General features: G+C 41.6%; 1 protein-coding gene across 4 annotated transcripts in view; it reads right to left on the reverse strand.

Moving 5' to 3' along the window:
• Focad (focadhesin) overlaps positions 1-26,002 on the reverse strand; it is a 399,091-nt gene that overhangs the window by 16,391 nt on the left and 356,698 nt on the right. For all 4 annotated transcript variants that reach the window (XM_029569601.1, XM_008845526.3, XM_008845525.3 and 1 more), the window contains 5 exons: positions 12,698-12,826; positions 10,542-10,657; positions 6,256-6,516; positions 5,516-5,605; positions 953-1,130 (listed from right to left, as the gene is read on the reverse strand). In XM_029569601.1, coding sequence (XP_029425461.1) covers positions 953-1,130; positions 5,516-5,605; positions 6,256-6,516; positions 10,542-10,657; positions 12,698-12,826 — 774 coding nt within the window. The remainder of the gene's footprint in view (positions 1-952; positions 1,131-5,515; positions 5,606-6,255; positions 6,517-10,541; positions 10,658-12,697; positions 12,827-26,002) is intronic.

Below are 26,002 nucleotides of genomic sequence, written 5' to 3' on the forward strand. Positions count from 1 at the left end.
GAATTAAGTTTCTTATCACAGGGTCACTTTTCAGTGGGATGGCACTAAGGCAAATATAAGAAAACTGCCTTAATTGCAATTTATCAATTGTACTTAATAAGCACATAGCCAAAAAGATCAAAGAAATCATGAGAAAGCTTAATTTTCAAGGGATTCTTAAAGCGTATGTAAAATGATCTAAAAATCAAAGACACCAGGTGTGGTGGTATACATCTTTAATCCCCACAACAAGGAGGCATAGGCAGGCAGATTTCCGTGAGTTCCCAACCTGTTCTACATAATGAGTTCCAGGCTAACTAGGGCTATCCATTGAGACTCTGTCTCAAAAAAAAAAAAAAAAAAGTCTTCTTTCAGATTTACTAATTTTGTTGTTTCTGTTTTCCTTTTTACTGTTTATAAAACGACTACTGCAAAACCATTTTCATTGCATCATCAGGGAGAATCAATTTCTACTTTGTGTATTTAAAAAACTAAACTGAAACTGAGAGAAGCAACCTCATGTTGTATCCTCGAAGGTCCTAGAAGAACAAACATAATATGAAAACCCTGGAAAGAATTCATTCCTGTGTTGTTTCTGTTTTCCTTTTTACTGTTTATAAAACGACTACTGCAAAACCATTTTCATTGCATCATCAGGGAGAATCAATTTCTACTTTGTGTATTTAAAAAACTAAACTGAAACTGAGAGAAGCAACCTCATGTTGTATCCTCGAAGGTCCTAGAAGAACAAACATAATATGAAAACCCTGGAAAGAATTCATTCCTGTATCCAGGGAATGGATGATGTGAGCTACAACTTATCACTTCCATCCAAGGCACTCTTCCTCTGTGGTAAGACCTAACCTGTGTCAGCAAGCAACAAACTAGCTTTGAAGTTGAGAAGGCACACACAACCTACAGTAGACAGCAGATGTGTACTTCTGTCCCTGGTGTTCGCCGCACCAGACCTCACCTGTGTCGGCATGGCTCACAATGCGTGCCTGGTATAAGCTATGCAGCATCATCCAGGCCACAGTCTCTTTCTCGTGGTGCTGCACAACTGCAGTGAGCAGATCAGTGAGGCTCATCAAGGGGAATCGTCCTTGAGAGACTAAGTACAGCTTGACAAAGGCAGCCTTTTCTATGTTGTTCTAAAACAAACAAAAAAAGCCAATTGTTTAATCATTATTAAGCAAACTGAAGGGTCAACAGAACTTCGAGGGAAGGGCAGACAGAAAGATTTGAGTTAGACGGGTACTATTATCCCAGATGCTAAAGCTGTTCATTTCCTGTGGCCAGGAACCTATCTGCCTGTGAATTACATCAAAATGCACTTACGCACATGCAACAAAGGATTGCAATATCACATTCTGGTTTTTTTTTTTTTTAATAAAATCTATGAATGTGTTCAGAGGTTAGAAGGTAAGCACACACAAATAATAATATAACAGATCCTGGGGCTGGAGAGATGGCTCAGCAGGTAAGAGCACTGACTGTTCTTGCAGAGGACCCGGGTTCAATTTCCAGCACCCATATGGCGGCTACGAACCGCCCAGGGGAATCTGAAGCCTTCTTCTGACCTCTGTGGCATTGCACAACACGGGTGCACTCACATACATGCAGGCAATAGTCGTACACATAAAATAAAAATAATAAAGAAAATATTAAAAAATGATATAACAGATGCCATACTTTAGCATATTTCACACACCATTCTAAATACTTAATGTTTTCAGAATGTGGTATGCAGACTTCTGGGGATCCCAAGATCCTTTGCAAGGTTCTGTGAAGTCAAAACTATTTTTTTTGTTGTTATTGCTGTTTTGAGGCAGGGTCTCACTATGTAGCCCTGGGTGGCCTGAAGATCAAGCTGGTCTTGAACTTGAACAGATCCACAAGCTTCTGCCTCCCTGAAGGTTGAGATTAGAGAAAAGCACCACCATGCCTCGCTTAAAACTGCTTTCATTTTTACTGCCACTCAGAATTTTTTTAAAAGCCAGTTTCACATAAACTACTACTGCAAACAATAAAAATTGTTAGATTTCATTAAACCTTGGCTCTTGAGTGTATATTCCATATATTCAATATTCTATGTTACAACCTGAGGAATATGTATAAGGGACTTCTGTATACCCCAATGTGATGATTGTGTCGAAGAAAAATACTGGTAAAGGCCAGGTTGTGGGATTGGAAAGATGGCTCAGAGATTAAGAGCACTGACTGCTTTTGCAGAGGAGCCAGGTTCGATTCCCAGCACCCACATGGCAGTTAACAACTGTCCATAACTCCAGTTCCAGGGTATCTGACACCCTCTTCTGACCTCTGCAGGCACTGCACGACAGAGATGCACTTATAGACATGCAGGCAATATACTCATACACATAAAATAAGAAAATAAAATTTTTTTTAAAAAAAGATTGAGTTGTGAGCTAAGAAAGCCAGTCTACTCATAGAACACTGTTCATTTGAAAGAATAATAGACAAACTATAGCTGTTTCAATGGCCTATTTATAAGATTATTTTATTAAAAATTTAAGGAAGTAAGCCTGTCATATTATGAAAAATATCTGATAATATTTGTTGCCAATAATTAAATTTGAGCCCTTTAATGAATTTTTTTTGGTCTTTTTTGAAACAGGGTCTCCCTGTAGCCCCAGCTGGCCTGGAACTCACTATTAGACCAAGCTGGCCTTGAACTCACAGAGATCCCCCTGCCTCTACCTCCCAAGTGCTGGGACTACAGGTGTGTGCCACCACGCCCAACTAGGTTTTCAGAAAATTTTTATTTGCTACTTTGAGCTGGATGACTTCCAAAAGTAATTTTCTGATAAGATTTCTGAGAATAAGAATACATATGATGTTTTAATATTATATAATGAAATGTATTAGCATTTGGAAGATCCTTAAAATTCAGTGATCTAACAGTTTCAAAAAATGTTTGTATGAAAGAGTTAACATTCAAAACAGACCAATGGATTTTAATGTCACAAAACAGATAAATTTCTTTGGCATGGTTTTGGATTCTATATTACAAATAACCTTGAAGAAACTACCAGTTGTTGACTTTTGGTGTGATAACAAGGAAGAATGTCCATAATTATCAAGAAGACTGTGATATGCCTTCTTTCTCTCCCCAGTTACACATTTATATAAGGTTGGGATTTTTTCACATACTTCACCAAACACTGTTCCAGCCACAAGAATCCAGCTGCCTTCTAAGCCAGGCAATTACAGAATTTTGCAAAAATGTTAAGTAATATCACTTTTCTCATTCTTTTGTATATGTGCTATAAAATATTTTTTATTATTGTGTTAAAATGAGTACATATTTTAGTACATATTTAAATTTTCTAATTTTTAATAATAAATACAACCCATATAAGTAAAAGTTCTTTAGAATCTCCAATAGTTAAGAAATTAACATGTTCCTGAAACCTTAAATTTGAGAACTATAACTACTCCCTTGGCAATACATCACTGTTATTAGCTCTTTGCAGATGAAGAAAACAAAATATAGAGGTTAAGTAAATTGCTTAGATCTCATTCTGGATTACAGAGATTACAGAGATCACACAGAATATCAGAACCCAGAGTTGTGTTCTTCACTACCACTTTAACCACTATGCTTTCCAAGAAATGAATAGAAAACTGACTTTGCAGAACAGACTAACAACATCATCTGTCATTTCTGAGAGGGGGACATCAGAACATGCTTATTGGGCTCTGTTATAGTGTCTTGGAACCCAATGAACAGCACAGCGACCATTAGCTCTAGGTGCCAAAAAATAAATTAGATGATTTATTTCCATCTACATTATGTGAAGGTAATAAAAGAATATACTTAGTTACATGAGTGCAACAATTATGGTAATAAATAATGAGTGAGTTTTGCTTTAAGTCAGACACTGATGAAAGTACTTAGCATGGAGTAAGTCATTTAACTCTCAAGACAACCCTAAGAGGTAGGTGCTATTATCTTCATTTTACAGAAGGGGAAACTAAGGCAGGAACAGGTTACACTTCACTGCTCACATGCTGCAGATCTGAACCTCACACAGACCAGTGAGGCTCTAGACTCCCTCCTCTTACCACTTCCCTGAATTCCTTCTCTCTGTTTACAACAAGCTAATCTCTGAAATGCCGGTATTCCAAACACTCTGTAACAGTGGTTCTCAGCCTTGGGTTGGAACAGAATCCCCTAGATGGAGAAAGTGCTAAAACATACTACTGGGCACTACAGTCACGAGGCCTAAGAATTCACCTCCTTTCTGATCAGTTGTCAGGCAGTACTGATATCACTAGTCCAGGAACCATGCTGCTATGTGATGCAGAAATTCAAGGATCCAACTGAATAAGCCAACCTGGCAAGATGTACAGTAGTTATTGGGGATGAGGGTAGTACTAGCTGAATACAAGGTTATATTCAAGCAAGTAGGCCAATTGGGAGGTATTTATGCTAAAAATTAATGACTCTATATGGGGGTTACTTGTTAATTATCCTGCTTCAGGGTTAGTAGTGCCTGCTTTTCAAATGACCACCCTTCTGCATTAAAAAATATAATGTCAGGTCCAAGAAACCCAATTCTAGACAGGATTATATGTATGCCCTCAATACATCAGCAAGTTCTTTGATTAGAATATTCCCATTCTTATGGGTATACCTTGAAGAGATTTTTAAATTATTTCTATTGAGCTTTTTAAAAATTTCATACATTTCTCACTCAAATCCAGACCCCCTCCCCATCCATGCCTCTCCCCATCCCCCCACCAAACCCTATGCACGCTGCCATATATGCTGAGTCCTATTCATTCAGGAGTTTGTACCCAAATGTCCTTCAGTGTAAATGTGTCCACTGGAGTCTAGTCAGCCCATCCAGTGGTCATATGTAAGTCATACTCTCCCTCACCCAGCAGCAATCAGTCTCAAATAGTTCTTAATCTAGTGCTGGCCCACCACCTATTTCTCACCTCCCCTTTGGGCCCTTGTATAATTGCACTGACATGGGTGCCCACACTTGATGACACCACTGCTGCAGGCTCACATGAGCAAGCCTTCAGTGGCCTGGAAGCCTCCACCTCCCTGTGTTCATGAACCAGCCCTGGCTCTTACAGTCTTTCCACCTCCTCTTCCACAATGGTCCCTGAGATGTGGGTGGGCAGGTTCCATACAGGAGTCCCATCATACACTCTACAGCCTCTTATTCTCCAAAACTTGGCCAGTTGTGACCTTCTGTGTGCATTGCATTCTGACTCTTAACTGAACTTATCTTTGCCTCTAGGTGATAACAAAAGTGTTTTTGACAAAGTACAAAAACTTGGGTTAAAAAGTTATTCAACCATCTACCTATCTAAACAGCATGTATTAAGTACCATTCACACTAGTAGGCTGGTCACTAGTCCTGACAGAAGAGACAATCAGTTCCCTAAAACTAACCAGTAATAAATAATATAATACAAAACCAGCTCACCCAAAACGACAGTATAAACAGTTCTATAATTTCTGCCTCAAAAATGAAAAGATATATGAATATGTTACCTTAGTGATCTGGAAAACCTGATTGGCACCATCATCTGTCATTTCGGAGAGGCACTTGGCCACACTGATGTACAGTTCTAGGTCACTTCTCTGTCAAAGAAAAATCTCAAGCATGTCAAAATACAATGTAAGATTTAAAAATTAAGTCTAGTGATATTTTCATGAATTAGACATCTCTGAGAACAGTTGCTGATGAGATTTTAATCTTAACCAAACAAAAACATATGGTCAGTTTCTAACATTGTAAGAACATTGTCAAATGTTTCTTTTCCATTGCTTTGTGTATTTGTTTGGCTGTACTATTTTCTCCTTGTCAGAATTCCCACTGTTCTAAGAAGATTTTTAACTACTTTGCAAAACTCCAGTGCAGAAGTCTGATGTGAGAGGGGGAAGGGGTGACATGAGAGCATTTAATAGAAACCACATACGAGACAATGTGGCCAGTGTTCCCAGGGCACAGATTTAGGTGCTTGCTCATCTTTGATACACATCCTGTAGAAGGTGCCACATAGTGAGTTTCCTGGTGCAGCACTGGTTACCTGCCTCTAAGCTTGCTCAGAACTTTGGCTTTAAATACTCAACTTCAATTTAGATCTTGGAACCAAACACACTTCTAGTGAAGAATGTGGTTATTTCTTGCTGGCCTTCCCACCCACATTCTTAAAGCATTCCCTAGCTCGATTTGCCAGAATGACTTTCAAGCACAAACTGCCAGGAATGTAAATATTTTTGTTCCTCACCTGAATCTTATTTGGCAGAAGGTCAAAAATTTTCCCAGTAGCATCACAGAGCAAAGTCCAGAGGTGGTGGGACGGGCTGGGCAGTTTCATGGCTTGGCTCAGACCCTGTAAGGCACTTGAACACAACTCAGGGCTGCCAGGTGGGGAAGCTGCTTTAAAAATGGCCACCATTAAGTTTTCAATAAAACCTTGGATCTGTTCATCAGAGACATGTTTTATCCACAGAGGCACAGATACCAGGAGGTATTTCTTGATATTTTGCTGGAAGTAAAATGGAAGATACCAGATATAAACAGGTAAGTCTGGGTTTGAGGTGCTCGAAGCCTATAGGTCATCGCTGAGTTGAAGGATGACAAACAGATAAAAGGTGTAGGTTACTTCCTTTTCTCTTATTTTGCCATGTCTTCATGGTCTAAAGGATCACCAATACATGTCTTTTTTGCTAATGCAGTTACTGCTGATCCAGGGTGACAACTTGGGATCTGTCAATCCATTCAATCAACTGTTAAGCTTAAATCTTTTCAGAGATGGGAATAAAATGCTCCTTCTGAAAGTACATCAAATTGCTATTCAGGTTTTTTAACTGTTGTTTGGCTTTTGTGATGTGGATGTGTGTGTGTGCATGTGTGAGGGTGCAAGTGTGTGCACATGCATGAGGGTGGGGACTAGAGGATGACTTCAGATGTCTTCTCCAATTGCTTTTTTTCTTTAAATTCTGATTATTTTTATTTTATGTGTATGAGTATTTCTCCCACATGTATGTGAATTCACCATGTGCATACAATGCCCATGGAGGCCAAAAGAGGCCATGGAAATGGAGTTAAGGATAGTTATAAGCTACAGTGTGGGTGCTGGGACCTGAACCCGGGTCCACTTTAAGACTAGCTGGTGCTCTTAAACACTGAGTCATCTCTCCAGCCCCTACTTATTTTTTGAGACAGGGTCTCTCACTGAACCCAGAGGTCATTAACTGGATAGGCTGGCTGGCCAATAAGCTTCTTGGAAACCCTGTTTCCACTTCCCCAGCACTGGTGTTACAAACACAGCACACTACGCTTTTATATGGGGATTCAAACTCAGATCTTCATGCTTGCATAGCAAGTGCTTCACTGAGTCATCTTCCCCAGCCCCTATAATTCAGTTTTAAAAACATTCTCCAACAAGAAATGTGGCCAATCCATTCAGAAATTCTGCCTAAACCTAGATCTTTTCAGAGATGGGAATCAAATGCTACCTCTGAAAGAATGTCACAGTTGATAATCAGGTTTTCTGGTTGTTTTTTTTGTGTGGGGTGTGTGTATGTGCAGTTCATGTACGTTTGTGCAGGTGCATATGCAAGTGTGTGCACATGCATGTGGAGGGGGAAGGTGAAGAGCTCACCTGCTGAAAATCAGTTAAACAGAACATCTGATATTATTAGCTTCTCCTGAGAAAGAAGAAGGAAATCATAAAGGGAACTGGCATGCTGGAGCCCTTTCTGATCAAAGAGCAGCCTGCTAAGCAGGTAGGCCTGACCAAGGCATCTCGGAGGGAGTTCCTGAGAACCGAGATGCCACAGGACTCGCATTACTTCTGTTATATGGCACAGACTCGAAGACAGTGCACTTCAAAGCACCGTAGAAATACAAGTTTGATACTAACAGGAAGCAAGTCTAAAAGAAGTGGGCTAGAAAAGTCTAAAATAAAATCCGACAATAAAATCAGTTACTTTCCAAAAGGTCAATGAAGGTTGGCATGAATTTTCTAAAGAGTTCATTTTTTTTCAATTATTTATTTTTATTTTCTGTGTATGAGTGTTTTTCCTGCATGTACAGAAGTGCAGTACATGGATGCCAGGCACTCAAGGAGGTCAGAAAAGAACACTGGATCTCCTTGGAACTGGAGTTAAAGCTGGATGTTAACTGCCATGTGGATGCTGGGAATATAACTGGGTCCTCTGGAAAAGTAGTAAAAGCTTTTAACCTCTAAGCCATCTCTCTAGTCCCTAATGAGCTCATTTTAAAATATATGCCAGCTCAAAACCTTTTGTAAAAAAATAAATTCATAAACAACAATTCATAGTTAACAACAATGAAAATGAAGATCCACAGCCAAAGGTGGTTGCATAGGTCTAAATCAGGAACAGAAGGCCTAAAATGTAGAGAAACTTCTAACAACACAATAGGCTGTCAGATACCAGATTCAACAGGAAACAAAGAGTCCAAGACACAGGGCTTATGACTCAGCAGACGCTGGCTTCCCAGGTATCCAGTATGCAAACTGCTTGAGTCTCACACATCTTAGTTTATTGATATTATATATTAAATATTTATTGAAGTAATAAAATATATTTCTTAGAAGTAAATACCAGATTCAAGAACTTTAGATTATAATTCTATGTTATAGAATTTCTAAAATTTACACACAGCTTAAATTTATATAAAAGTTTTTTTTTAAGATAAAATTAGGGGTTGGGAGATGGATCAGTTGGTAAAGTATCTGTCTTCCAATCATGAAGATCTGACTTCAATCTCTAGTACCATGTAAAAACTCTGAACATGGCAATCCCATGTAATCCCAGTGCCAAGGAGGCACAGACAGGAAGATCCTTGGGGCTTTCTAATCAATTGGAACCAGTGAGTTCTTAGAACCTCGGTTCAGTGAGAGACCCTGTCTCAAAAAATAAGAGGAGGGCAACTGAGGCAACAGAGCACTGAGCGCTCTCTGACCTCTGCTCAAAGCCACACACGTGCACTTGCACATACTCATGTGCACACACATAAACATGTACACACATACGTACCACACATACACACAGAGAGGCAAAATTATAGACAGTACATTTCTGGTGGCCTGGGTCTGTGGTTGGGAAGTAGAGATTGACTAAAAAATAGGCTCAATGGGATTTGTGTTGAGTGGTATAAATATTCTTGGTGATAACTATAAACATAAATGTACTAAAATGCACCAAAGTTTATGCTTAAAATGGCCACTAACAACTGTCTATAACTCCAGTCCCAGGGGATCTGACAGCCTCTTCTGTCCTCTGTGGGCATTGCATGACACAAGTGCACTTACCTACATGCAGGCAATATGTGCATACACATAAAATAAAAATAATTTTAAAAGCCAGGCATGGTGACACACACCTTTAATCCCAGCACTCAGGAGGCAGAGGCAGGCAAATCTCTGTGAGTTCAAGGCCAGCCTGGTCTACATAGTGAGTTCCAGGACAGCTGGGGCTACAGGGAGACCCTCTCTCAGAAAGACCAAAAAAAAGGAGGGGGGGCACTTTTAGGATATATAAATTACAACTCAGTAAAGGTATTTTTTAATGAGCTGCCAGAGATGTAGTGATTAAATCTGATGTCTGTAGAACTGATTGACTGCTAGTAGGTACCAGGTTCATAGCAAGTGATCAGTAAATGGCAACTGGATGGAAGTTACTTGCTGTGGATAGGTGGGGTAGTGGCGAGAAATATGACAGACTTCAATGGCATGCATCTTCAACTAAAGACCATTAGAAGAGTGGGAAAGGCCAGAAAAGGAGAAACGATGTAGAGTTGGGACTAAATCCAAGAGATTGAGGAAAGAAGAGGACTTTGCATTACTGTCAAAAACTAGAGCCAGATTATGGAGGGAATCAAACATGAGAATCATGTACTAGACGTCAAGGAATTGTGAAATATATTTTCTTTCCCAGCTTGATACAAAATTCGCATCTCTTACTAAAAGTCTTTAAACATTCTTACTCTAGTCTTATGTACCTTTGGTAACAAATACCACAAAGAGTCAATTCCATCCCAGCCATTTGTTCAAGCTCAACACTCAAGCAGAGATGTTCACTCCTTCCACATACCTCCCCCACGCCTCTGACTTGACACCTATTCAAATCCTACCAGACTTTCAAGGTTCACCTTAGTTACTGCCTACTCTGGGAAACAGAGGGATACTTAAGAGGACCCCAGTACCAGTAGATTGTCTTTCTCTTAATATCCGTGGAAATGCCTATACTATAGAATCAAACAAACCTTCCTTCAAATAGCTTCCCAAATTTCTAGTTGTAATTGATGTTGAAAAGGGAACTTGAATACCTCTGATCTCCATTTTCCCCTTTGGAATAACATCAGCTAAAACCTTACAGAGGAGCAATGGTGACGTTGTAACCGTATTATCTTCTGATATGTTGGCCAGTTAGAATCAGTTTTTAGTTTTAGTAAATTTCATTTTTCTACTCTGGACTCAGAGAACACACCTCCAAAAGAACCCTCTCCTCCTGCAGCTCAACACCCCAAACAACTACATACACTCAGACTGTGGATCAGTGGTGGCATCACCCACAAGCCCAGCAGTGCAGCTGCATTCTGCGATGACTGTGCCTGAGTGACAACAATTTCAAAGCACAGCTGCTGTATCTCCTCACCTGAAAGAGAAGGAGGAAAAGAATTTCTGAAATGTAGCTACTCAGTTCTCTGACTCATTTTCAGGCTTTGATGTAAGAATCAATGCACCTATTTGGATTACTTCTACAGATAATAGAGTTCATTAAACCAATTGGTATTTTGAAAACTTTTGAGCAAGGAGATAAAGCATCTAAGTCTTGGAACTGTCAAGGATCTTAAATTACCTGGGAAAATTTCTTTGACAATATTTAGAAAAATCAGGACACTTAAACACTGTAAGAAATATGAGAAATTCTACCTAAAAAATCTCTCAGTGCCAATTTTTCCCTCTTCTTCAGTATGTTTATCACAAACAGAAATCTGCATGGAATGCCTTATGAAGGAGGGTACAGCCACCATGTATAGTGACTAGGTAAAGACACTGATTCCCATCAGTGAACTTTTTTCTCACCTACACCTTTTCTCCTTTTTTTTTTTTTTTCCCTAAGGATTTAACTAAAACACAAGTATAGCATACAAAAGCAGGGAAGGGACAGGAGAATATAGCCTTCAAATAAAACCTCTGGACTTTCTCATTAGGATAACACTTGAGCTCCTTCCTCCCTCATTTGCCCCATTGATACAAGAGTTAAGGACGTGAATTTACATTTGTAGGTGATGATAGCCAGAGGGTGACATGTGGTTTCTTCTTCAATGCTCTATACCTTAATTTTTAAAATTTTAATAATGTTTATTTATTTTTTAAAAATTTATTTATTTATTTTTACACCCACTTCTCAGATAGCACGTGCTGGGGATCAAGGTAAGGGTCTGACCTCAAGCATTTTACTAGTGGAGCCATTTAAAAGGGAGAAGTCACCACAAGGTTGTCTTTGGGAGCTACATATAGCACCCTCCCATAGCCTCCCTCCTCCCCCCACTACAGCCCTTATACTTTGCTATCCGTGCTACTGTCTGCTGTGTTGTTGGCACCCCCAGCCATTCCCCACTACTTGCCCTTCTGGTGAATCTAGTCAGCCTATCTAGAGGTCTTTGTTTTAGGAGGGTCAGCTGTTCCTCATCTAGCGGTAATCAGTTGTCAATATTCCTTTGGATAAGATTGGGGTCTGCTGTTCATTTTCCCAGTTCTATGCTGTGTTACTGTCTGGGAATCCATTTGGCCATCCTGGCCAACAACTCAAAAGAAGGTATCGCCTGTCTGGCATTGTTGCTTGTTATGTAGCCTTTAGCTATACGTATGGACTCTTATGAAATTATGTTGTCCCATTTAATCTTTGGTTATTACTTTCCTTTTGGGTATTTAAGACCATACAGTTGGTCCAGATAAAACCGATTCATTTTTACTCTTAAGGTCATTTGAGGATCTGTTCCTCAGGGGTCACATTTATTTTTATTTTACATGTAATGAGTGTTTTGCCAGCATGTAAGTGTACCATATATGTACAGTGCCAGCAGAGGCCAGAAGAGGGCACTGGATGCCCTGGAACTGGAGTTAATAACAGTCATTAGTCACTATTTGGGTGCTAGGAATGAACTTGGATCTTGTGGAAGAGCAGCCAGTACTCTTACCCACTGAGCTATCTATCCAGTCCTTTTCACCTTACTTTTTGAGACAGGGTCTCTCACTGAACCTGGAGCTCCCTGATTTGGCTAGGCTGGCTGGCCAGTAAGCCTCTGCGAGCTTCCTGACTATGCTCCCTAGCAGTGTGATTACAGGCATGAGTCACTGCACCTTTTGGTTTGTTTGCTTGTTTTAAATGTGGGTGCCAGAGATCTAACTCAGGTCCTCATACTTACACAGCAAAAACTTTACTGACTGAGCAAATCTCCCTGGTCCCTCAAGGTGGTTTTAGGACTATATTTGGTCTATGCTTTTTGACCTCTTCCTCCTCATCATACAAGGACTCACTAACTCAGTGAAAGTAACTCAGCTACTGAATCCAAGACGACAACCCTCAAGACCCAATAAATCTACCAGTTACTGTCAACTGTGACACAAAATCTGTTTTTTCATTTAGGTTAAATCCTAAAAGGAAGACCTAAAAACACTTGATATTTACCAAAGTTTAGCCTCATTAGTGGAGAGAGGAGTGCAGCCCAGTTCACAGGAGGATACTGGTAGCTTTCTCCAACTGCTGCAATGGGTTTCATCACTACTTTGAGAAGGGAAGGAGGCACAGCTTCAGGACCTATAGCAAAGCAAAGAAAAAATACAACACCCATATAGCCTTATTACAACAGAAGCGACTCTTCTTTCTTCCAGTGCCAAAGGCTCTGATACTATCTGTTTAGTTTGATCAAATTTTTAATTCCATGCTCTGAATCCAACGTCATTTGCGACAAACATTGCTGCTCAGTTCTTCTCTCTTGTATTTGTCCCTAATCATTCCTTCTTGTTTGATTAGAAATATCCACATCTTCCATATCTTAATTATCTTCTACACTTTCATGTATTTTTATCCATTTTTTTAAAAAAAGAATTACTTAATCTCCATTGTTGTCTCATTGCTCACATATTCAATGCACTTCCAGCAGAAAGGACAAGTGCTGCCCACTTGGTACCTTACTAGGCCTACAGGTTACCGCCAGTCCCCATGGCCCTAAAGCATTACATCCATCACAAACCACGCCTTTGTTTTTACTCTTTTTGCTCCTCAGCTATAGCGCCTGCTCCAGAGGTGAGCTCCAAGGTAATAATAGCTACTCTATAAGGTAACCAATTACCTCTGACTTTAATAGCACTTTTTTTTTTTTGGAAGAAGGGGCAGGGTAGGTACTTAAGATACTCTAAAAAAACTATTTAACTATTAGCTCACCACTGCATCAAGTCTGCTGTTCCTAAGATTTCTAATGGCCTTAGCAATTTGCCAAGTTCAAGGACATTCTTTTTTCTTTTTCTTTTTTTTTTTTTACTTTCTTCCCATATCTTCCGTTTACAAGTACATCATGGGGCTGGGAAGATGGCTTAGTGGGTAAAAGCACTTGCCACCAAGCTTCATAACCTGAATTCAGGTACCCAAAGCCATGTAAAAGCTGGATGGGTGGTGTCTATCCATAATCCCAGCACTCCCACTGCAAGATAGGGGGCAGAGACAGGAGTGTCCACCTGGAAGCTCTCAGGCCAGCTAGTATGGAGTGCACAGAGGAGCAGCAATCCAGAGACTCTGCCTAAAAACACAAGGTGGAAGGTGAGGACTAATACCTGAGGTTGTCATCTGACTTCCACATGCGTGCTATGGCATGCACAGGCCCTTACACACAAACAAATATGTCACATATACACATACATAAATACATATTTACTTTTTTTCCTTGAGTCACATCCTCATTCTTGAAATAATTGCTTCCACAAGCTTCTGTGTTCACCCTCACCAAGTCTCACAGTCTGAACTCATTTAATGCTCACAGATTCAAATACGATATATAAGTTGGTAATTACAAATCTCTAACTCCAATTCATGTTTCAGACTCTTATTCGTACTGAAACAGTACAAAAAGTTATCATGTTCTCTTAGCCTAGCCAGCTACGAGTTACCCTTGGTCTGCCTCCTGACAACTAGTGGTGTACCTTGCAATGTTTCTCCTCTAACACTCTTTTTTTCTGCTAAAGCTCACTGCTCCTATCATCAATGCTATGCCATGCTGTATAACTAGTAACTGATACTTCATTTCAGCCCCATCTTGAGATGTGGACTGGGAGTCCACCAAATATTGGGGATTTAAGTGTAACAGGCCCCTGCCTAAAAGACATCCATCTTACCATCCTACGTGACCTGGCCTAGTTATTTTCCAGTTTCCCTGAAATTGCCTACACCCTATGGGGAGCAGGAATTCTTAGAAGCTGCCACATGTCCGGCCGAGATGAGAGAAGCTGCTGCCTAATGCCACGTCTGCTTCTGTCCATGCTTGCTTGCTTGCTCTGGGGGGGTTGATAATAAATTTAAACTTTTATTGACCTATGCAAATATGTGCTTGAGTTTGAACCATGATGATTGGCCCACTGATGTTCTGTTTGAACCATGCTTTCTGTAATCCTATAAAAACTCTGGCTGACTAATGCTCGAGGCTGCTTCTATTCCAGACATAGCACAGTCAGCTGTAATAAAACTTTACCTTGCTGCTTTCAATTAAGTGGTGCTGGTGGTTTTTATTTGGACTCCAACCTATAACATTTGGAGGTACCACCAAGATCCAGAGGACTACTGGGCCCGGCAGTTTTGGGAAACTCCCCTGGAAGGGACCTGCATCAGCCTCAGCTGCCCGGCAGTATTGGCAAACTCCCTGAGAGGGGACCTGTATCAGTCCCAGCTGCTTCTGTTTCTCCAGCCAGCCCTCTGATTTCTCCCTCCACATCACTAGCAAGGTAAGAGCGAGCTTCAGAAACCACTTTCGTTTTTGGTTTCTCTTCTGGTTTTGTCTAGCCAGAGATCTGTCGCCATCTGGTTCTGGGTTCTGATTAGACACACTAGGTGGGATGCTGGATGCAGCAAAACTCCCCCAGTCAGGTCCCGGAGAGGTCCTCCAGTCATTTTTTGGAACTTGGACTTAGTGGCAAGTTAGTGTTATTTGTCTGACGCTCCTGGACCCTCCTGGCAACTAAGTCTAAAGCCCAGTCATTTTTTGGAACTTGGACTTAGTGGCAAGTTAGTGTTATTTGTCTGTGCCTGTCTTAGTCTATGTTTGGATTGGTGTCTGTTTTTGTCATGGGTCAGACTGAGTCTAAGAGTGCTACTCTGTTGGAGTGCATGTTGAATAATTTCTCTGACTTCAGGAAGAGAGCAGGAGGATATGGCTTTTGAGTTAAGGCCCCCAGGCTCCAGACCCTATGTGAACTATTATGGCCCACCTTTAATGAAACTAATTGGCCCCCTGAGGGAACCTATGATCTAACCACTGTAATTTATGTTCACAGGATCTGTAGCCAGCTCCATCCTGATCAAATCCCTTACATAGTTACTTGGGTTGATTTACTTAATGAGCCCCCAAATTGGCTTCAACAGTGTCTACAGGTTCCTCAGGTGGAGAAGACACCTCGACCTCATCCCTCAGCACCCCCTGCTCTCCTTCCTGTTTCTAAACATAGGAACCTGTATCCTGTTCTTCAGGAGTCTGAGGACCCCCTAGAGCCTCAGGCCCTGCAACCCCCTCCACAGACGGTGGTAGCTGGTAGTAATGTTGAGGATGATCCCCCTTTAGGTGTTTATATACAGAGTCCTTCCCACACTCAGACGGGGACTAGACACAGAGATTCCCATCCTCAAGTTGGAGCCCCCACCTCTTCGGCTCCCCCAGCTTTCTTGCCCCCGTGAGTGGTCACCACAGCACGTGGACAAGATGGCAAAGGAGGGCAATTTATGTTTGTTTATGTCCCTTTCTCTACAACAGATCTTTATAACTGGAAGTCTCAGAATCGTCCCTTTTCAGAGGATCCCTCCAAAGTTATTGACTTACTTAGTTCTATTTTCATAACCCATCATACCACCTGAGACGACTGCCATCAGCTTTTGAAGGTACTCTTCACTTCTGAAGAGCGAACTAGAATCCTGCGGGAGGCTGCTCATTCTGTCCTGGGGGCTGACGGCCTCCCATCACAGGACCACGCAGTTATTGAAGTGGTCTTTCCATTCACTCGACCACACTGGAACCCCAATACCTGTGAGGGGCGGGATCACCTTGCCAGGTACCGTCAGACTCTGTTACAGGGAATGAGAGCAGCAGTGTGTAAGCCCACCAACCTATCCATGGTCAATCAAACGATCCAGGAGTGAGGTGAGTCTCCAGCTGCTTTCATTGAGAGGCTTTGAATCAAGTCTATCACCTCTATACTCCTATTGATCCTGAGGCACCTGAGAATCGAAGGACCTTAAATATTGCCTTCGTCTCTCAATTGGCCCCAGACATTAGAAAAAAGCTGCAGAAACTTGAAGGTTTTGAAGGAAAGTTAATATCTGAGTTAGTAGAGATAGCCCAGAGAGTCTATGTTAACCAAGACCCCCTCACTCAAGAGCAAGGAAAAGAAATAGGAAAGGTGTTAGTAGCTTCATTAGGAAGGGACATTAGACAGCCTCAGAGAGACAGGAGGGACCCTTGTAAACCATACAAGGATGGGTCGGACAGACCCAAACTCAAGAAAAATCAATGTGCATACTGCAAGAAGGAAGGCCACTGGCAGAGCGAATGCTTGCACCACAAAGGAAAAGGGGCTGCTCTGGCTATTAAGGAGGCGTGATGTGTTCTTGATTTTTCCCTCAATCCCCAGGAACCAAGGGTCATTCTGCAGGTAGAAGGAAAGCCTACCAGATTAATGGTAGACACTGGGGCTGCCATTTCAGTATTAAAAGAGCCTTTAGGCACCCCTGAAGACAAAAAATTGACAATTCAAGGTGCTACTGGGAAATATCAGTCTTATCCTCAAACCAGAGCTCAAATAACCAACCTGGCCAAGGGAACTATGACTCATTCCTTCCTTTTGATACCAGACTACCCCTATCCCTTGTTAGGAAGAGACCTCCTGCACAAGTTCAAGGCTAAAATAACTTCTGGTGGCGATTCAGTGGGATTAACCCTCCAACCCCCCCAGTGTTGTTGTCACCTGTCCTCTATTGGAGGAGTATCTCCTGCAACAAAGGCCCCATGAGGAGGAACAACTGAAGGGCTCATCTGCTTTGTTAGAAATTTGGAAAATTAAGATACCCCATGTGTGGGCAGAAACTATCCCCCCAGGACTGGCACAGCATCAATCACCTCTGGTGATTCAATTGCTTAGCACAGCTACCCCAATCAGGATAAGGCAATATCTCATTAGCCTTCAAGCCAGACTGGGGATTGCTAAGCATATCAGCAGACTCTGGGAAGTGGGGATTCTTGTCCCTTGCCATTCTCCTTGGAACACACCATTCCTGCCAGTGCCAAAGGCTGGGACTAATGAGTTCAGGCCTGTCCAGGATCTGAGAGAGGTCAACAAGCGGGTTGAGGTTATCCATCACACTGTACCTGACCCTTATACTCTCCTCAGTGAGTTAGGAACTGCGAGAAAAATCTATTCAGTGTTTTATTTGAAGGATGCCTTCTTCACCATACCAGTTGCAGCAGTGAGTCAGCCCATGTTCGCCTTTGAGTGAACCGATCCTGGTGGGTCTTTCAACGGGCAGCTTACTTGGACACGCTCCCTCAAGGATTCAGAAGCTCCCCTACACTGTTTGATGAGGTACTGAGATGAGACCTCACCTGTTATAAAGAAGCTCACCCAGAGGTAACTCTTTTACAGTATGTTGATGATCTACTCCTAGCAGCAGATAACCCTGAGGACTGTGAACTGGCCTCCGAGGCTTTGTTAAAAGAGTTGGACCTACTGGGGTATAAGGTCTCTGCAAAGAGGCACAGGTATGCCTCCCTTCTGTCACCTATTTGGGGTATCAGATTCACTAAGGAAAAAGGTCATTAGGCCCAGACTGAATCCAGGCTATTCTTGACATACCTGCCTCCAAGAATAGGAGACAAGTTCAGGAATTTTTGGGAGCAGCAGGATACTGCAGGCTTTGGATTCCAGGCTTTGCAGAAATAGCTAAGCCCCTATATGCCGCCAGGGCAAAAGAAGGGACAGAGTTTATCTGGGGCTCGTCTGAAGATCAAGCCTTTCAGCACCTTAAAGAGGCCCTGACTCGGGCCCCTGCCTTGACCTTGCCTGATGTCACTAAACCCTTCCTGCTCTTTGTGCATGAGAATAAAGGCATAGCCAAAGGAGCTTTGACTAAGACGCTGGGGGCATAGAGGAGGCTTATCTGTCCAAGTAGCTAGACTCAGTTGCTTCTGGATGGCCAAATTACTTAAGGGCGATAGCAGCCACTGCCCTTTGGTCAAAGAACCTTCCAAACTCACACTGGGTCAAGACCTACAAATCACTGGCCCTTATGCTGTAGAGGCCCTGCTGCATGCCCCACCTGACAGATGGATTTCTAAGACACGCATCATGCAATATCAAGTATTGCTACTAGACAACCCCCCCCCCCCCGTGGATAACCTTCCTTAAGTCAAAGAGACTCTAAATCCAGCCACCTTCTTGCCAGACAAGGCTACCAGACCACCTGCTCATGACTGTTTCGAGAGAGTGAGCACCCTAACTGGGGTATGGGAGGATTTGAAGGATCAACCCTTGACTAAAGTGGATGCTGAATTGTTTACTGATAGCAGTAGGTATGTTAAGGAAGGTATTCACTATGTAGGAGTGGCAGTAGTCACTCTGACCGACATCCTATGGGCTTAAGCCTTGGGACATGGCACCTCAGCGCAAAATGCTGAGCTCCTTGCCCTAACTCAGGCACTTAAATGGGCAAAGGGAAAAGCTGTAAATATCTATACAGACAGCTGCTATGCCTTTGCTACAGTGCATGTACATGAGGCTCTGTATAAAGAGAGAGGACTGCTAATGTCTAATGGAAAAGAAATAAAAAATAAGGAAGAGATCCTTGCCCTTTTAGAGGCACTATAGCTCCCAAAGCAAGTGGCTGTTATGCATTGTAAGGGGCACCAAAAATCAGATTCAAAAGTAGCCAATAGTAATGACTGCTGATCAAACAGCCAAAGAAATGACCTTACAGTCTGTGCAAGTTTTAAAGGTCTTGACTGCCTTTCCGACTAGAGTGCTGCCTGAATTCCCCTCCTACTCAACTTCCGACCTTGCTACCATCAAGGATTTACACGGGAAAAAGGATAGTAAAGGGTGGTATCTAATGGAAGACGGAAGGCCCATCCTTCCAAGAGCCTTTAGGAAGGGACTGGCTACAACAACTACATTCTACAACTCATATGGGAGCTACCAAAATGACAGAGCTGGCAAAGAGAGACTTATATATTCCTAATTTAGGACAAATGTGTCAGGATATAGCCCAGAGGTGTCAAGCTTGCACTCAAATTAACCCGGCTTTCAAGCATTCTCTTCCAGGACACAGACTCCGAGGCCAAGGACCTGGAGAGACTTGGGAATTGGACTTCACTGAAATGACTGAAGGGATTTATGGTTACAAGTATCTGCTTGTCCTGGTGGACACCTTTTCAGGATGGGTTGAGGTCTGAGGCTGCCCAGGCAGTGGCTAAAAAGCTGCTAAATGAGATTATACCTCAATTTGGCATCCCTGTTGGTCTGGGGTCTGACAATGGCCCAGCTTTCATAGCCCATGTTTCTAAATCTTTAACTTCTGCCCTCCAGAGAGACTGGAAGGACTTCAGGCCAGGTAGAAAGGATGAATAGAACTCTTAAAGAAACTTTAACCAAGCTAATAACAGAGACCGACGGTAACTGGGTAAATTCTCTCCCCTTTGCTCTGCTCAGAGCACAATGTACTCCCTATGTGGAAGGAATTACTCCTTTTGAAATCTTGTTTGGCCATCCTCCACCTCTAATCCCTCACTTAGGGGAGGAACATCTGGCAGAATTGTCAAACCAAGCTCTCTTAAAAGTCTTTACAGGCACTCCAAGCTGTCTTAAACCAAGTCTAGGGACTGATGCAAGAAACCTGTAAATCTGACAGCCCACCCATTGACTCAGACCAACTGGACTTAGAACCTTAAGATTAGGTCTGAGTCTGTAGGCACCAGATGCCCAACCTGGAACCACGGTGGACTGGACCTTATCCTGTCATCTTGCTCACTCCAACTGCTGTTAAGATTGCAGGACGAGCCCACTGGATCCACCGCTCTCAAGTCAAGTGAGTTCACCCAGACCATATCCCCCGATCATGGACAGTTAAAAGGACAATCCGCTCAAAGTAAAATTAATAAGGGTACCTTAATGTTGATGTTTATTTTCTGGGTATTGGGAACCATCAAGGGAGATGAGAGTCAAAACCCCCATGTATCAGTCACTTATAAATGGATAGGTAAGAGGATGGCAGATGGGAAAACTTTAGCTACCAACACCACTGCCAGCTACACTCCCACTATCCAGTTTGATGTTTGTGATTTGTTCAAGCTTGAAATTGTGCAATCTGTATATACTTATTATCAGGGCATTTCTGTTTGAACTTGGGGTTGTGGATCTGTTCCCTATGAAAAGGGTTTACAGGGCTTTAAGATTTATGGATGTCCAGCACATGGGAGTTCAGACTGTAACATCAAGAATGAATGGCACTGTGGCTCCTGGGGATGTGAGACCTATGCCCCCTGGGTTAGATCAAAGGACAGATGGATTTTCCTACAATGTGGCATAGCTAAACATACTCAAGGGAACCATAATTCTCTGGTTATACAAGTGCTAAATGGAGATGAGAGAAAATGGCTTACGGGTAAAATTTGGGGAATACAGATTCTTTCCCCAGGAAAGCACCCAGGGACAGAATTTACTATTCAAAAATTTGAGGTCCCATCAATCCCCCCAGTACCCATTGGTCCTAATAAGGTCCTCAGTCCTCCCTTATCTCCTCCCACTGATCCTGCCAGCTCCAATAATGTTATGGGACCCTCCCGAGTTATATGATTCTCTGCTTTATACTTAGAACTTTTTCAATGCTACTGATCCAGATCTCACTAAAGACTGCTGGCTTTGCCTGGGTCCTCGCCCCCCCCCTTATTATATAGGAATAGGGGCTATTAGGACTATGGGAACCAACTCCTCCAATATCCAAAATCTCACATCTGAGGATGTGATCAAAAGAGATCTATGCCCCTGGGACTCCAAACCCATACTCACCCTTGGTAGTCTGTCAGGCAGAGGAACTTGCTTTTACCGTCATAGCTATAACTTGTCAGTGTCCCCTTATAAAGAAATGTGTAATCAGTCTAACCCCCTCGTCCAACCTCTGGAGGGACACTATTATTTAGTCCCACCAGAAGGAACCTGGTTTGCCTGTACCTCTGGACGAACTCCCTGTATAAACCAAAAGTTCCTGGCCTCGCCAGGTGAGCTCTGTATTCTTGTACACCTCCTCCTTCAGGTTTACTATTATTTGGGGGAAGGGGGCAGAGAGCATTTTGAACTCCTGTCTAGAACTAGATCTGGGGATAGGTACCGTCTTGGTGCCCTTCTTGGCTGGGGTGGGCATTGCAGGATCTGTTAGGATAGGAAGAGCCACCTTTATCACTCAGGATAAAAACTTCAAACTTCTGAGTAAACAGATTGATTAGGACCTGGCTGAGTTAGAGAAATCTATAGGTCATCTAACAACTTCTCTCAATTCCTTAGCAGAGGTAGTCCTCCAGAATAGGAGAGGGTTAGATCTGCTTTTCATGCAACAAGAAGGGCTCTGCATGGCTTTAGGTGAACAGTGCTGTTTCTATGCCAATCATACTGGAGTCATTAGAGAAAGCCTAGGCTTAGTCAAACAAAGGCTTCTAGAAAGAGAGAGGGCATGACAGGATAGTCAGAATTGGTATGAAGCACTGTTCTCCTGGTCCCCCTGGCTGACTACACTGTTGAGTGCTATTGCAGGACCACTAATTTTTATCTTAATTGCTCTCATCTGTGGACCCTGCTGATAAATGCCTTAGTGAAATTTGTTAATCAAAGGATACAATCTATAAATCTTATGGTTCTGCACGCCCACTATGACTAGTTAATCCCCATACAGGATGCTGAAGACAAGGAGTAATTCTACTAGTCTTATCACAGAATTAACTACACTATCAAAAGGAGTGAGGAATGTAACAGGCCTCTGACTAAAAGACATCCATCTTACCATCCTACGTGACCTGGCCTAGTTATTTTCCAGTTTCCCTGAAATTGCCTACACCCTATGGGGAGCAGGAATTCTTAGAAGCTGCCACATGTCCGGCCGAGATGAGAGAAGCTGCTGCCTAATGCCGCGTCTGCTTCTGTCCATGCTTGCTTGCTTGCTCTGGGGGGGTTGATAATAAATTTAAACTTTTATTGACCTATGCAAATATGTGCTAGAGTTTGAACCATGATGATTGGCCCACTGATGTTCTGTTTGAACCGTGCTTTCTGTAATCCTATAACAACTCTGGCTGGTTGATGCTCAAGGCTGCTTCTATCCCCGACACAGACAGTGCAGTTGGCCATAATAAAACGTTACCTTGCTGCTTTCAATTAAGTGGTGTTGGTAATTTTTATCTGGAATCCGACCTATAACATTAAGCATTGTTATTTCAAGAAGGCTTTCTGGCAAAGAAAATAAATATATTTTATAAATGCATTCACTCAAATATTTATTGAGTATGTATTAGGTTATCATACTCTGTTCCCAACAATGGAAACAGAGCTGAACAAGACAGAATAGGTAATATGCTCATGGAGTTTATATACTAATGAGAGAGTTAAGAAAAGAGGTCAAATCAGGTGTGATCAATTCTGTGATAACAGGATGAGATGGGAGTTAACTGGATAGCTATTCACATAACTGCATACTGATTACACATTGGTGAAAAGTCTTTAACAATGTTGACTACAGATCAAATTCTGTAATAACATTAACTTGTTTTTAAAGGGTCCTTTTGGTATGCGATTCATAGAAATGTCTGACGAAGTAGGAGATATTGCAATAACATATACATACAGTAATATTTGTCTCTTATTAAGAGCTGCATATATTTCTGTATTGGAAGACTTTAATTCATAAGCAGATGTTTATTTTAGGGTCTAAATATTTTAGATCAAATATTTTAAAATTACATAAACTTCTATTCCAGGTACTCCATCAGAATTTATTATGGAAAAGTTTTGTTGTTTCCAGAGGTTTTAGGGAACCGGGAAAAGCCATTCAGCCTTTCTTCTCATACCAGGACTCCATGTGAAATGTGAGCACTTTTCATAAGTTTTATTGCTTCAAGGTGATCTCTCTTTTGATAGAACAACGAACTTCCCACCAGCGACCACACGTCATACATACACATTGCTTCTGATTTCACTCATATCTACCTGATATGCAAGCATCAGAAACAGGACTTGTAAAATGGAGAGCAGGACTAAAACCCACACCTGTGCTACAATGCAGTAAATGTTTCACATTTACAAGGGCAGAGAATCAGTACTGAGTAGCATGAAGAGAATTACACAAAATTTTCACTGTATTTGCAGGGAACCAATTCTGACACTAAACGGGATGGTGGGAACAAAAGTAGCTGTTAGAAATGGGAAAATATTTGGCAGGCCCATACATTTGAGGAGGATAAGGAAACAAGGAGCCCAAAACATGCATGAAACACAGAGTCGGCAGTTGGTTCCTTCTTCAGAGATCTTCAGTGCAAGACAAAAGAATCAACATCAAACAACAGGAATGATCAGTTCCTTTAGAAATGCTTTATCCTTGACCTTCGAACAAGTTCCTCAGTTAAGAAAACACACTAGAATACTATGAACAATGAATTTGAAACTGAGACTGCCTGTGGGTACTTGTTAAAACTCTTCAGATGCTGTAAAATCTAAATGTAAAGCTGCTTCAAATCTCCCATCAAGTTGGGATCATCCAAGTTACAAATGGCATAGCAGAACAAAATGCATTACAAAAGGACCCATTTTCACACATACTTTGGCTACACAGGGGACTGTGTAGCAGTACAATCTCCACAGGAAAAGTTCAGCAACGAATAGGCTAGCACCTGGGGTATGTGTTCTCCATCTCCAGCATAACATTGGTATAGACATGTCTTTACTTTCTCTATCTTCACTGTTGCCACAGACAAATTAGCACAGCTTAGAATAATCCAGTGTTCAGCACAAACATATATAAATGATGTAGATCAAGTATCCTATTCACAATAATCTAAGCAAGGTACATTTAATTGATACTAAAACTAATGGGCAAAAATAGAATAGTATATATGTGTACATGTAGAAAGTCTCAAAATATCTCCAAACAAAATATTTATTGAGGGCTGGAGAAAATGGTGCAGCCAATAAAGACTCAGGCTCACACAACTAAAATATTTATTGAAGATAAAGGAAAAAAGTAACGTGTTAGAAGAAAAGAGTGGTAACCTACAAGATATAAGTGTAGGAAAGGACTTTCTACATCAGATACCAGTTGCTCAGGAATTAAGGTCAACCATAAACAGTGGGACCTTATAAAACTAAAAAGCTTCTGTACAGCAAAAGAAAAAAAAAATCAAGAAAGAGAAGAGGAAACACACAGATTGGGAAAAAATCTTCACCAGTGACACATCTGACAGAGGTTTAACATCCAGAATATATAAAGAACTCAAAAAACAAAGAATCAAGAAAACAAACAACCCAATTAAAAGATGGGCTAAAGGTCTAAACTGAGAGTTTTCAAAAGAATAAAGACTGCTAAGATATATCTTAAAAAGTGTTCAACATCATTAGTAATTAGGGAAATGTAAATTAAAATCACCTTAAGATTTTATCTTACCCCAGTCAGACTGGTCAGACTGGCTAAGATCAAGAGAACAAATGAGGCCAAATGCTGGCAAGGATGTAGAGAAAGGGGAATGCCCATTCACTGCTGATGGGATTAAAAACTCCTGCAACCCCCATGGAAAGAAGTGTGGAGAACTCTTAAAAAAAAAAAATGAACATATCATATGACCTGGTTATACCACTCCTTGGCATATACCCAAAGGACTCATCCTATTGCAGAGATACTTGTGCAACGATGTTTGTTGTTGCTCTTTTCACAATAGCTAAGAGATAGACGCAACCTAAGTGTCCCTCAACTGATGCGTGGATAATAAAAATGTGTTACATTTACACAATGGAATTCTACTCAGCAGTAAAGAATGAAATTTGCAGGTAAATGGATGAATCTAGAAACTGTTATATTAAGTGAAGTAACAGGACTCAGAAAAACAAAAGACACATGTTCTCCCTCATTTGTGGATCCTAGCACCAAATCCTTATGTTAGTCCATATCCCCACGTAACTGCAGGAACAAGAAAAATAGAAGGGAACCAGGGAGGGAGAGGGAAAGAAGGAACTCTAGAGAGAAAAATCATAGGAGACAGGTTACTAAGGGAGAAATATGTAAGAAGGGGGTAGTTAAATGGGAGGGGGAGGAGGACTATACAAAGAACTATGGGAATAAAGGGGAAGAAGGAACTCAAGAGAGGTGGGACCACAGCATACAGAAACTATCAAAGGAGAATTGGGGAAAAGAGGGACACTTTAAATGGGAAGGGTAGGGACGAAGGGTAAGACAGGGAGAGAAAGAGGAGAGATAAATAGTACCGGGCTAGTAAAAACAAACAAATAAAAAGCCAGAGAGAATTTTATTAGTCCAATAACCTACTGAAAAATTACACATACAACATGAGTCCATGTGTATAGCTGAAGACTACATAACAAGAAACAGTGCCAGACAGGAGAAACCTTCCTTTGAGTTGTTGGCCAAAGGTAGTCCAAGAGACTCCCAAACTTACACGGGCTATTGCCACAGTACTTGATGGCCTTCCAGAGAAGG

Source organism: Nannospalax galili, unplaced genomic scaffold, assembly GCF_000622305.1.
Source record: "Nannospalax galili isolate Female #2095 unplaced genomic scaffold, S.galili_v1.0 scaffold1082, whole genome shotgun sequence".
Lineage (NCBI taxonomy): Eukaryota > Metazoa > Chordata > Mammalia > Rodentia > Spalacidae > Nannospalax > Nannospalax galili.